The sequence below is a fragment of the Henckelia pumila genome, chromosome 2 (assembly GCF_033568475.1).
Source record: "Henckelia pumila isolate YLH828 chromosome 2, ASM3356847v2, whole genome shotgun sequence".
Lineage (NCBI taxonomy): Eukaryota > Viridiplantae > Streptophyta > Magnoliopsida > Lamiales > Gesneriaceae > Henckelia > Henckelia pumila.
The window spans coordinates 12,829,190-12,843,963 of record NC_133121.1 but is presented as its reverse complement, the minus strand read 5'-3'; the positions used below and the strand labels follow the sequence as shown (position 1 = coordinate 12,843,963).

Here is a 14,774-nt window from a genome sequence, read left to right as displayed (position 1 = left end):
TACCGAAAGCTTGTCAACCGCCTTTGCTCTCGACCGGCTGAAGTCACAAGCCTATCGACTGGCTATCAAAACCAGCAGAGGATAAATCTATCTATCGGAAGCTTGTCAACCGCCTTTGCTCTCGACCGGCTGAAGTCACAAGCCTATCGACTGGCTATCAAAACCAGCAGAGGATAAATCTATCTACCGGAAGCTTGTCAACCGCCTTTGTCTCTCGACCGGTTGAAGTCACAAGCTTATCGACTGGTTATTCAAACCAGCAGAGGACAAATATCTCTACAGGTAGAATGCCAACTGCCTATCAGGATATCTCAAGACAAGTACCTGTGACAAGATGTTCTTTGCAAGATCTTTTATTAAAAGCAGAACCGGCGTGTCAGAAGATATGTTGACTCCTGCAATCGAGACAACAGGTTGCACCAAAATGGCAAAAACACAGAATGACTACAGATAAAGCATTCGACCGTTTATTCCAGTTTTGGACCCTGGAAGTTGTCTGCAGTGTACGATCTTCATGCAGAATCATCAATGCATTTATGAGCATTAAATGTGCATTCAATGCAGCATCAGAACGTTCAAAATAAAGACGTTGATGATTGACCTATATAAAGGGAAGATTGCTCAAGAAGTAAAAAGACAACAAAGAGAGACAAGCAATTCAGAAAAATCTCAATCAACTCAATCACTTGAATAATATCAGAAGTCCTCATCTGATATACTTGAGCACACTTACAAGATCATTCATTTGCTGCTCAAATAAACCCTCGCCTACAGTTCACATATCTGATCGTCAAGGATCATCCTAGGGTTTTCAAGCCTCTCGACCGCTCTGCAGTTTGAGAAGCTCAACTCAACTATACTCATTGTTGAAGAGAATTGAAGCTACTCTGAAAGCTTCCACCAGTCTGATAAGAACTGAGAATCCTATCTGTGTAAATCTAGGAGTTTCGGATTAGGCATTGGATAAGTCCTAAGTCTGAAGTGGGTGTATTACAAGACGTTGTAATAACCAAAGTCTTCTAGTGAATTCCTTCCTAAGTGGAAGAAGGGGAGACGTAGAAGGATTAAGCCTTCGAACTTCCATAAATCGTGCCTTAGTCTTTACTGCTATTTATCTTACATTCTGCTCATACATTGCATTATAAACTTTGCATCACTAAAACCTCTGAACTATTTCCGCACTATTTAAGTTGTTCAAACCGTTTTAGAAGTTGAGAAAACAGATTAAGTGAACTAAACCTCACTTGATCATTTTAAAGAAGAAGAAGAAAAATTTCAGAGTGTATTCACCCCCCCTCTACCCTCTGAACCGATCCCAACAGAGGCTATGTAATTGACAGACATGTATATTTGAAAAAAAAATTAATTTGAAAAAATATATAATGTTTTTGAATCTTTGTTTTTTAATATTAAGCATCATTTGTGTCAAAATATTTTAAAATATAAATATGTTAAATTCATATCATACATAATATATTAATGGATTATGTTAACACACACAACATATATAGCTCAACATGTAGTATTAATATAGAATATTTCTAAATAAATTATTTGATGTAGTAATTTAATATTTTTAAATTCTAAAAATTGTAAATTAAAATAGAATTTGATATTTTATTTAATTATTTGTTTGTGTTAACATTTTAAAATACAGTGTTATTAGGGTGTACTTCGAATTCTGAAGAAACTTGTACAGCAACAGCAATAAAAGCAGCAACTAGTCGAGGCGAGAGAATCTCTCTATCCGCAAGACGAAATTGCCCGTTAACAGTGCTCAACGTTGGTGACAATCGTCTCTAAGATACAACGACTATTCAATCGAGATATAGCAGCACAACAAATATCTCGATCTTCGTCGAACTAAAATATGTATCAACTTTTGTTTGAGAAAGTGAGGGAGCGATTTTTCATAAATCTGATGTATACTTTATCAGATTTTTTGTGTTATAACCACCGTATATATAGTCTTATACACGAAACAACACGTTTGAAGGCGTAAGGATGCAACCCATGAAAGCCCAGAAAAAGACGCAGCTTTTCGAACTATATAAGGCGCGCTCGGTCGGTTATTTTTTACCGATCGAGCGCCCCACTTAAGACAAACTTTCTGTCTCGCTCAAACAAGGGTGCGCTCGATCGGTAAAATTTAGCGGACCGAGCGCCCAACTTTTCTGAAGCCCACTGTCTCGCAAGGTGAGGGTTGCGCTCGGTCGGTCATTTTTTACCGCTCGGGCGCACTAATTTTTTTTCTTTTATCAATTAAATTTTATCCAAAAAGAATAATTGATCATAAGACCTCGCCTCGCCGGCCGGCCCCGCGCGTGTGTGTTTATTGCATCGATTAGCGTCTTGCCCCTTTACAAAACATCTGGTGCCCTAAGGGCCGAATCCCATAATCCAAAGTTGGATTATATAAGGTGAACAATACATTGAACATGTTCCAATGTGGGACAAACCAAAACAAGTTTTCCCTCCAATTTATTTCACCAAATTCAAACTATTCCAACACAATTCAAATAAGTCTTTCAAGCCCATTTACACAATTCATTCAACATTTCCAACATACAGTACATAGGAAACTTCACAATCTATATATCTAATTGATAGCTTAAATGCCGAAAAGAAAAATTGATAGCTTCCCACAATCCTATTCTTGGTCAGTGATGTTCAATATCAAGGGTTTTGTACATGCTGCCCACAAGGTATTACCCTTTCACATTAAAAATATGAGTTCCAATTTTGAATTTTCTAATTTGCTCTTCTCTATCTTGCATAATTTTTTTTTGTTTTTTTGGGTTGTTTTACCCTTTCACATGCTTCATTAATGCATTGAATTTTGTTTATTAATAATTTAGCATAATATCAATTAATATTCTCCTATTATTAATTAATTCTAATAATCTATCTATTTATCTATCTATCTATCTATATTATAAATATATGATATGAGTCTCAATTGTGAATTATAAATATATGAGTTTCAGTTGTGAATTTTTTAATTTTTCCTTCTCTATCTTGCATATATTTTTTTGTTTTTATGGGTTATTTTCACCCTTTCACATGCTTCATTAATGCATTGAATTTTGTTATTAATAATTTAGTTTAATATCAATTAATGTTCTCCTATTTTTAATTAATTTTAATAAAAAATTGATTTTTTTTAAATCTACATCGTTATTGGTGCAAATTTTTTTTTAAATTTTTTTTTGATTTATTTGGTATCTATATGAGTTCTAATTGTGAATTTAATTTCTAATTTTTCCTTCTCTAGATTCCTTTTTTCATAATAAATATATGAGTTCCAATTATAAATTTTCTAATTTTTCCGTCTCTATCTTGCATTTTTTTTCTTTTTATATATGAGTTGTTTTTGCCATTTCACATGCTTCATTAATGCATTTAATTTTATTTATTAATAATTTAGCTTAATATCAATTAATATTCTCCTATTATTAATTAATTCTAATAAAAAATTGATTTTTTTTAAAAATCTGCATCGTTATTGGTGCAAATTTTTTTTAAAGTAAATTTTGTTCGATTTATTTGGTGTTTATATCTATTATCTATTACTATTATATCTATATGAGTTTCAATTGTGAATTTTTTTATTTTTCATTCTCTATCTTTCATATTTTTTTTGTTTTTATGGGTTGTTTTTGCCCTTACACATGCTTCACTAATGCATTTAATTTTGTTTAATACTCCCTCCGTCTCATATACATTGTCATCTTTGGATTTTTACACATATTAAGAAAAACTTTGAAAATATAAAATATACACATAAGTTTTCAGATTTACCCCTATTTAATGATAACAACATAAAATTAAAGTTCTCTATTTTCCACTCTCATTAGTTCCAAAACCATTTGAATTAATTCCAAATTAACTAACTTACAGTTTCAGATTCTTAAAAATTTCAATTGCATTAGCCATTAAATTTGATTTCATGCATGAATTTTTAAATCTGCCAAATTTGAATGATCATTCGAATTCTTAAAATTTTCAACTTAATTAGATATGCGCCTTATTTTCTCGCCAAAACTGTTTTTGAATTTTTAATGGACAATATAAATTGAAATACTAGTTTAATAATCACAAGTTCAACAAAAAAAATGAACATTGAACCACAATTTCCTTCCAATGATTTGAATGCCTCGATAGAAGAGGTTACCTCATCTGAAAATAACCATGTTCATTCTTCACAAAATATTCCGATTGATTTGAATCAATTACCAGAAGAAGATGACATTCTTTTCAATGGCAACGTAGAGTCCAACCTTTTGAATCAACCTCGAAAAAAGAAGAAAAATTTTAGCAACGCCGAGAAAGTTGCAATTTTTGAAATGCTGCTCATTCAACATCCAGACAATGGGAAGCTACCACGAGGAGTACCCTCGAAAGTTGCCAATGCCTTCTCTATATCTATTAGATCAGTTTCTAGAATTTGGCGGGAAGGAAAATTGTGGGGCCTCGGGTTGCTAATCTCAAATCTTAAGGGCAATTAATGAATAAGCAATCACCAAGCATCCGAAGTTGTAACAAACAAAATTTTTTTTTTTTTAAAATAGGCTGCGCTCGAGCGGCTGAAAAGCGCCGCTCGGGCGCGCCCTGCCCATTTCGAAGCAGAACTTTCTGCCCCGGGCTGCGCTCGGGCTGCTGTTTTCTGCAGCTCAAGCACGGCCCTGGGCATATTCTTGCCCACATTTGACAGCTCCAAAACTTGGTAATTTACAGCTCCAAAACTTGTTTCCTTTAATGTAAACACAAACTTATACATCTAAACAAAGTCTCAAGCAAGTGTACATGTATTTTATTACATCAACCAAGTCGCTAAAGAAACGATAACAATAACGACATAAACTATCTCAAGTTTTTTACATGTATTCCAAAACTAACAAGTTCTAAGGTTCCATGCTTCTAACATTCAAAACATCATCTACAACCCGAGTCCTCACGTGCTAGACTCTCTCCCAGCTGTCAATGACGTCGATGATCAGCTCCTGCCCTCTCTGTTGTCATGCACACATACAAAACAAGACAACATCCGGATAACTTCGGTGAGATACAAATCTCAGTATAACCAACATATCAAAAGCGTTAAATAAATCATATTAACTCTATTTAAAACTCGACTCAACAAAGAGAGTACTCAAACGCTTTAAATAAGAATTGATTCATATAACTTCGAAGCCATCAAGATTCATAACTGATCTTGACATGGATATCCATCTAACGAATTCGTAAACGACTCGCAAATAAGGTTAACCGCAACCTTGGCTTAGATTCAATTCGATATAACATCATATCAACTCAAATTTAAAGATCCACTACCTGAGATGGATCGACAACACCACAATCAAATCAAAACATAAATAAGTATGTGATTTTTGCGGGCCAACTCAAAGATAATCATTTTTGAGTTTCAAAGTCCCTACTTCGCGATGTCGTCATTATACCTTCGTTTATTGAGGTTCTGAACTCTTCAAATCTGTAAGATATAATCAAAATACATATATCAAACTTCACACCAATCTATCATTTCAGAAACGAGTCAAAACCATCAAGAATTCATCAATCAATCGCATTTCAAACCTCAACTCTTTCTTCGTTCGTTCAAAGTCGGCGTCTCGTGTTGTTGGCCTTCCAAACTTGACTGAAACTGAACAATAAAAATACTATAACATTGATAACATCTCAATAACAACTTCAACTCAGAATTCGGCTATCAAAACAGTTCCAAAACTCGATTAAACGACGTAGCGATTTCAATTCGGTAACCGACGTAATCCCGACTTCGAAATCATTTCTCTTTTCAATATCATTCAAACTTATAGATATATTTCACAAACCGCTGATATAACTCATTCAAATCTTCATTGAAATAGCTATAATCTACAATCATAAGCTGGAGATCATATTTGGACACAATAACATAAGCTCATCAATTCCGGTGTTGCATATTCAAACGATAGAACACCAAGCACAATTCCAAAATTTCAGAATCTGATCTTTGCCACATATCAATTTCGAAATCCATAAAACATAACATAAAACTTACACGAGATCAAAGCCCTCGTCGTAAGGATTCCAGAACACTTTTCGGAATCGAAATCGGATACCCGGAGCAAAAGTTATAAGGGTTTGAAGATAAAAAAACTCAAAGAAAAATGGAAAAAATCGAGTTCTGTTCTTATTTTTCTGAAAATTCTCCTTCATACACGTGCATAAGCTGAGTATTCAATTTAATATCTGATAACTTTGAATCCTAATTGCAATTTAGCCCCTCATTTCTTCAATAATTGCAATTTGGTCCTCGGCCCTTATTTTAATTCAATTTCAATCCTAAATAATTTAAGAATATTAGGATTTAAATCAAAACTCTAAATATTCCCAAATTAAATATACTCGGATTAAAATTAAATAAATTCGGATTAATCTCTAATTAATCCCGGGCCTTACATTTCTCCCCCACTAAGACATGAGTTCGTCATCGAATTCATAAACAGTATAGATATGCAGTCCGCATGCTCATAAGAATAAAGAATAACTGAAAACTGAATAAGAACTCACATCAGTGAAATAGATAAGAAAATCGTTGCTTCATATCTTCTTTGACTTCCCAAGTCGCTTCTTCAACTCCGTGTCTACTCCATTGAATCTTCACCAATGGAATGGTCTTCGTTCGGAGTTGCTTCGTCTTTCTATCAAGAACTTGAATAGGTTGCTCGAAATAGCTAAGAGTATCATCCAATTCAGCTTCATCGGAGTGAATCACATGAGATGCATCAGATATGTACTTTCTAAACATCGATACATGAAAGACATCATGTATTCCAGATAAAGACATAGGAAGAGCGAGTCGATAAGCTAGATTGCCTATCTTCTCGAGAATCTCATACGGCCCAATATACCTTGGAGATAATTTCCCTCGTTTACCAAATCGAACGGTGCCTCTGAACGGTGAAATCTTCAGAAACACTCTATCTCCCTGATCAAAAGATAACGGCCGTCGTCGTACATTTGCATATCTGGTCTGTCTGTGCTGTGCTGTTCTCATTCTCTGTTGTATCAGTTTCACCTTCTCAGTCATCTGTCTGATCATATCAAGTCCTAACTCAGGTACTTCAGAAATATCATCCCAATACAGCGGCGATCGACACTTCTTCCCATATAATGCTTCGAATGGTGCCATCTCTATACTCGTCTGATAACTGTTGTTATAAGAAAATTACACGAGTGGTATAGAATTTTGCCATGTAACACCAAAATCAAGTACTACAGCTCTAAGCATATCCTCAAGCGTCTGAATTGTTCGTTCAGATTGACCGTCGGTTTGAGGATGGTAAGCAGTACTCAAATGTAAACGCGTACCTAGAGCTTCCTGTAGGCTATGCCAAAAGTGCGAAGTAAACCTCGGATCTCGGTCAGATACAATCGACTTTGGCACACCATGAAGTCTTACCACTTCTCGAATATAAAGATCCGCCATTTGATCATGACGATAAGTCATTCGATAAGGAATAAAGCACGCAGATTTCGTCAATTTGTCAATGATCACCCAAACAGCATCGCATCCTCGAGATGATCGTGGCAACTTCGTTACAAAGTCCATGGAAATGTGATCCTATTTCCATTCAGGAATTGATAAACTCTGTAATAAGCCACCCGGTTTCTTTCTTTCAGCCTTCACCTGTTGGCAATTTAAACATTTGGATACAAATTCAGTCACATCAGACTTCATTTGTTTCCACCAGTACTGACTCTTCAAGTCGTTGTACATCTTTCTGCCTCCAGGGTGAACACTAAAGCGACTACAATGGGCTTCTTTCAGAATATTCTGTCTCAAATCTGCAATATTGGGAACAACTATTCGGTTATTCACATACAAGATATCATTGTCACTAAGCTTGTACTCAAACTGATGTCCTGATCTGATCATTTCAATCGATTTCTGTACATTCTGATCAGCTTTCTGTGCTTCTTTGATACGAATCAACAACTCTGGCTCAGCACTGATTGCATAAACTCTCATAGGCCTTCTATCTGTCTCAAATACATATCCAGAAACACAACAATTCTCAATCAAATTAGATACACCTATAGTAGATAAAGATAGAGCACATACTTTTCTACTCAGGGCATCTGCTGCTGCGTTAGATTTTCCCGGATAATATTTGATTTCACAATCAAAATCCTTCAATAAATCAAGCCATCGTCGTTGTCTCATGTTCAATTCAGATTGTGAGAATAGATACTTCAGACTTTTATGATCAGAAAAGATTTCAAACTTCTCGCCGTATAAATAATGTCTCCAAATCTTCAATGCAAAAACGAAAGCAGCCAATTCAAGATCATGAATCGGATACCTAACCTCATGTGGTTTCAGTTGTCGAGAAGCATAAGCAACAACATGTCCTTTCTGCATTAAAATACATCCCAAACCTTGATGAGAAGCATCACAATAAACAATAAAATAACCAGTACCTTTAGGGATTGTCAACACAGGCGCAGTAGTCAATCTCTTTTTCAGTTCAACAAAACTCCTTTCACATGCCTCAGACCAAACAAATGGTGCATTCTTCTGTGTAAGCTGTGTAATAGGCTTCGCTATAGATGAAAAATCTCGAATGAATCGACGATAATAACCAGCTAAACCCATAAAACTTCGAATTTCTGGCACAGACGTCGGTCTTTGCCAACTGATCACAGCTTCTACTTTGTTTGGATCCACTGATATACCATCTCCTGAAATTATATGGCCAAGAAACACGACTCGCTGCAACCAAAACTCACATTTGGATAACTTGGCATATAATTTTTCTTCCCGTAACGTTCTCAATACAATTCGGAGATGATCAGCATGTTCACACATATTCTTAGAATAAATCAAGATATCATCGATAAATATGATCACGAAATCATCTAGATATCTTTGAAATACCCTATTCATCAATCCCATAAAAACTGCTGGTGCATTCGTTAGACCAAAAGGCATGACTATGAATTCATAATGGCCATACCTGGTTCTAAATGCAGTCTTAGGAATATCTTCGTCTCTAACCCTCAGTTGATGATATCCGGATCGCAAATCAATCTTCGAATATACTGACGATCCCTGCAATTGATCAAATAAATCATCGATACGAGGTAAAGGATATCGATTCTTTACCGTTGCTTTGTTCAATTGCCGGTAGTCAATACATAGTCTCATCGATCCGTCCTTCTTTCTAGCAAACAATACCGGAGCACCCCAAGGAGAGACACTCGGTCTGATATAACCCTTGGCCAACAAATCTTCAAGTTGGTCTTTCAATTCTTTCAATTCAATCGGTGCCATTCGGTACGGTGTTTTTGATATCGGTTCTGTACCTGGCATCAATTCAATACTGAAATCTACCTCTCTGTATGGTGGCAATCCTGGAATCTCATCAGGGAATACATCTGCAAACTCACTCACCACCGGTATATCAGTCAGTGTCGGACTAGTCTTCAATACATCAATAGCATAGATTAGAAATCCCTCTGCTCCTTTCTGTAACAACTCAGTCATAGCAAGAACAGATATCAATGGAATTTTAGATCTTGATCCCTTACCATAAAATTTCCATTCATCAGCCATATCAGGTCTGAACTTCACAATCTTCTGAAAACAGTCTACTGTAGCTCTGTACTTGGTTAGCATATCAATACCGATTATGCAATCAAAATCAGATAAACCGAGTACAATACAATCAAGCTCAATCTCATGCCCCTCACACTGTAATATACAATTTCATACAGACTTCACTGATACAATACCTCGACCCAGAGGTGATGAAATAGATACAACAGTAGCTAAGGGCTCAACAGGTAATGAATGCAATGCAACAAACTGCTCAGATATAAAAGTATGCGACACACCAGTATCAAATAAGACATAAGCAGGATAACCATAAAGAGAACAGTTACCTGCAATCACATCATCTGGTGCCGCTTGTGCTTGCTCCTCAGTCAATGCAAACACCCTTGCTTGTTGCCTTGGAGGTTGATTCACCGTCTGACCTCCTCCTCTACTCGGTGCGGCAGGCTGTGGTTGAAAAGAGTGAACTGAAGATGTAGATTGACCCACCGGTCTCGATGCTCCTGCACCCTGTGCACCTTCAGATCCTCGTTGTGGACACACTCTTGCAAAGTGTCCCATCTTGTTACAAATGTGGCAGCTTCCAAACACACCTCGGCATTGTTCATCAGTATGGCGACCTCCACATTTGGTGCAATATACATCAGACTTCTGTCCAGCTCTAGACTGTCGGGATCCACTAGAACTAGAAGAGCTACCACCACCTGATCTCTTGAACTGTTTGCTCTTACCCTTGAAGAAATTTTTCTTTCCACTGCTGCTACCTCCAGCTTCAAGTCGAGGTGGCTGTGGAATCTGTGGCTGTTCTTGTGGTTGTCTCACTGGCTGTGGCACAAACTGTGCTCCTCGTTGTTTTAGTATCCCTGCTTCAGCACCCTTTGCTCGATTCAGAGCATCAGCAAAGGTATTCGGTCTTCCCGAATTAACCAGTGTAAATACCTCAGGATTCAAGCCATTGATAAATTGATCGGCTTGAGCTTCGTCACTAACAGCGATATGTGGTGCAAACTTCAACAGGCTAGTGAATTTGGCAACATATTCTTCAATATTCAATTGTCCCTTTTGCAAACTTGCAAACTCTGCTCCTTTGTCCTTGCGATAAGACACAGGAAAGAAACGCTGATAGAAAGCAGTTCGAAATACAGACCAGGTAATAACAGTACCTTGGTTTTCCAGTGCTATCTTCGTCGCTATCCACCAACTCTTGGCAAGGTCATGCAGTTGATGAATTATCAGTCTCACACGACGATCATCTGTATAGTCAATGGACTCAAATAACTGCTCAATATCTTTCAGCCAGTTCTCACATTCTATAGCATTCTCTGTTCCTTGCAACTGTGGTGGTTTAAATGACTGGAATCGTTTCAAAAGTATCTCCATCGGATTAGCATCACTGAACTCATCAGTAGACATACTACCCTGTCCATGTTCAGACACTGTTACTGGGACCTGTGCAGCATTTGTCTGTTCAGGCTGATTCACAACCAATGGTTGTATAACTCTCGGTGCTGGTCGAGGAGGCATATCTGATAATCAAACAGATTAGTGTACAATTCATCATATCATAACACATTTCTGTTTCAGTTCCTCAATGCCTTCTCAAAAGATCGAATCTGATTCAGTCGTACTATTACATGCTTCCAATAATATCAGATAACGGATAGCATGCAATTCTTAAAAAGCTGTAAATCAAGTCAGATAATAAACATGCTTCAAGAATACTTAAATCAGAGTAAAAAACTCGATCTACCCCGCTCATCTATTCTTAGTCCGAGAAACTTAACGCTCTGATACCACCTGTTGTGGGGCCTCGGGTTGCTAATCTCAAATCTTAAGGGCAATTAATGAATAAGTAATCACCAAGCATCCGAAGCTGTAACAAACAAATTTTTTTTTTTTTTAAAATAGGCTGCGCTCGAGCGGCTGAAAAGCACCGCTCGGGCGCGCCCTGCCCATTTCGAAGCAGAACTTTCTGCCCTGGGCTGCGCTCGGGCTGCTGTTTTCTGCAGCTCGAGCACGGCCCTGGGCAGATTCTTGCCCACATTTGACAGCTCCAAAACTTGGTAATTGACAGCTCCAAAACTTGTTTCCTTTAATGTAAACACAAACTTATACATCTAAACAAAGTCTCAAGCAAGTGTACATGTATTTTATTACATCAACCAAGTCGCTAAAGAAACGATAACAATAACGACATAAACTATCTCAAGTTTTTTACATGTATTCCAAAACTAACAAGTTCTAAGGTTCCATGCTTCTAACATTCAAAACATCATCTACAACCCGAGTCCTCACGTGCTAGACTCTCTCCCAGCTGTCAATGACGTCGATGATCAGCTCCTGCCCTCTCTGTTGTCATGCACACATACAAAACAAGACAACAGCCGGATAACTTCGGTGAGATACAAATCTCAGTATAACCAACATATCAAAAGTGTTAAATAAATCATATTAACTCTATTTAAAACTCGACTCAACAAATAGAGTACTCAAACGCTTTAAATACGAATTGATTCATATAACTTCGAAGCCATCAAGATTCATAACTGATCTTGACATGGATATCCATCTAACGAATTCGTAAACGACTCGCAAATAAGGTTAACCGCAACCTTGTCTTAGATTCAATTCGATATAACATCATATCAACTCAAATTTAAAGATCCACTACCTGAGATGGCTCGACAACACCACAATCAAATTAAAACATAAACAAGTATGTGATTTTTGCGAGCCAACTCAAAGATAATCATTTTGGAGTTTCAAAGTCCCTACTTCGCGATGTCATCATTATACCTTCGTTTATTGAGGTTCTGAACTCTTCAAATCTGTAAGATATAATCAAAATACATATATCAAACTTCACACCAATCTATCATTTCAGAAACGAGTCAAAACCATCAAGAATTCATCAATCAATCGCATTTCAAACCTCAACTCTTTCTTCGTTCGTTCAAAGTCGGCGTCTCGTGTTGTTGGCCTTCCAAACTTGACTGAAACTGAACAATAAAAATACTATAACATTGATAACATCTCAATAACAATTTCAACTCAGAATTCGGCTATCAAAACAGTTCCAAAAGTTGATTAAACGACGTAGCGATTTCAATTCGATAACCGACGTAATCCCGACTTCGAAATCATTTTTTTTTCAATATCATTCAAACTTATAGATATATTTCACAAACTAGATGATATAACTCATTCAAATCTTCATTGAAATAGCTATAATCTACAATCATAAGCTGGAGATCATATTTGGACACAATAACATAAGCTCATCAATTCCGGTGTTGCATATTCAAACGATAGAACACCAAGCACAATTCCAAAATTTCAGAATCTGATCTTTGCCACATATCAATTTCGAAATCCATAAAACATAACATAAAACTTACACGAGATCGAAGCCCTCGTCGTAAGGATTCCAGAACACTTTTCGGAATCGAAATCGGATACCCGGAGCAAAAGTTATAAGGGTTTGAAGATAAAAAAACTCAAAGAAAAATGGAAAAAATCGAGTTCTGTTCTTATTTTTCTGAAAATTCTCCTTCATACACGTGCATAAGCTGAGTATTCAATTTAATATCTGATAACTTTGAATCCTAATTGCAATTTAGCCCCTCATTTCTTCAATAATTGCAATTTGGTCCTCGGCCCTTATTTTAATTCAATTTCAATCCTAAATAATTTAAGAATATTAGAATTTAAATCAAAACTCTAAATATTCCCAAATTAAATATACTCGGATTAAAATTAAATAAATTCGGATTAATCTTTAATTAATCCCGGGCCTTACAAAAATCTACTATGAACAGAGGTGTGCCACTTTTCCCTAATAAGCTCTTGAACAGAAGACATCGGAAGAGAATTGAGATTGATTTTGAACAAATGAAGAACATCCCGTTTCGTCGTCGGACAAATATAAGATCCTTATCAAAAGCTTTGAATTTGTCAAAAACGACCGTGCATAGGAGAATAAAAGACGAAAATATTCGGCCACATTCAAATCCAGTTAAACCATGTTTGTCTGATGACAACAGAAGGGCAAGGTTGGAGTTCTGCTTGTCAATGGTTGATTAGGAAAGTACAATTACTAGTAGACCTATTTTTATTAACATGCACAATCACATTCATATTGATGAAAAGTGGTTTTATTTGACGAAAACATGTGAAAAGTATTATCTCCACGCAGATGAGATCGAGCCCTTCCGCACATGCAAAAGTAAAAGTTTTATTACAAAGATAATGTTTTTAGCTGCTGTTGCTCGTCCTCGATTTGATGAGACTACAGGCGACGAATTCAATGGGAAAATTGGAATATGGCCATTTGTGTCTCATGAACCTGCCAAGAGGAGAAGTAAAAACCATGCAGCAGGGACTTTGGAGATGAAGCCGATCGCATCGATAACTAAAGATGTCATTCGATCATATATCCTTCATAAGTTGTTGCCTTCAATCAAGGAAAAATGGCCACGCTCAAGTTCTAGGACCATCTTTATTCAACAAGACAATGCAAAGCCACATTTGGATGTTAATGATGTCGAGTTTGTAGAGGAGGCAAAAAAAGATGGATTCGATATTCGTTTACGTTGTCAACCTCCGAATAGTCCTGATTTGAATGTTTTGGATCTCGGTTTCTTTAGAGCCATTGACTCGCTTCAACATCAAGAAGCTCCGTCAACCGTCGAAGAATTTATTATAACAGTGGAGAGTGCTTTCAATACATTTCCTCCCAAAGATTTGAATAATGTATTTTTGTTGTTGCAATCATGTATGGTTGAGGTGATGAAGAATTTGGGTGGTAATCAGTACAAGATTCCACATATGAACAAACAGAAACTGATTAGGATGGGAGAACTGCCAAAATGTATTGAGTTTGAATATGAAATCTTAGAAATGGCAAAGACATATCTTAATTGATTATAAAATCATCTGTGCCTCAATTTAATATGAATATGTTATTCATTGGAATATTATAAAATACACAAAGAATAAAAAAAAACCATGGCCACAGATCTCGATATTTCCATAATCATATGTACATATTGCAATTTTAAATACAAAAATGCTAATACAATCCAAAAACCAATCATCTAAGAATCTGCTTACTCCATTTTTTTCCGAGAAGCCATTGCAGAACCTTTGCTCT

At 36.4% G+C, this 14,774-nt stretch overlaps 1 protein-coding gene across 1 annotated transcript; it reads left to right on the top strand.

The window, feature by feature from the left end:
* The first annotated feature begins 13,870 nt into the window (after nt 1-13,870).
* Nucleotides 13,871-14,545, top strand: LOC140877232 (uncharacterized). The gene has a single exon (XM_073280762.1). It carries the CDS (start codon nt 13,871-13,873, stop codon nt 14,543-14,545), a length of 675 nt encoding a protein of 224 aa, XP_073136863.1.
* The last annotated feature ends 229 nt before the right edge of the window (nt 14,546-14,774 follow it).

Excerpts from the sequence above, each read along its gene's own strand:
- LOC140877232 (XM_073280762.1), top strand. The coding sequence starts at position 13,871 with ATGTTTTTAGCTGCTGTTGCTCGTCCTCGATTTGATGAGACTACAGGC.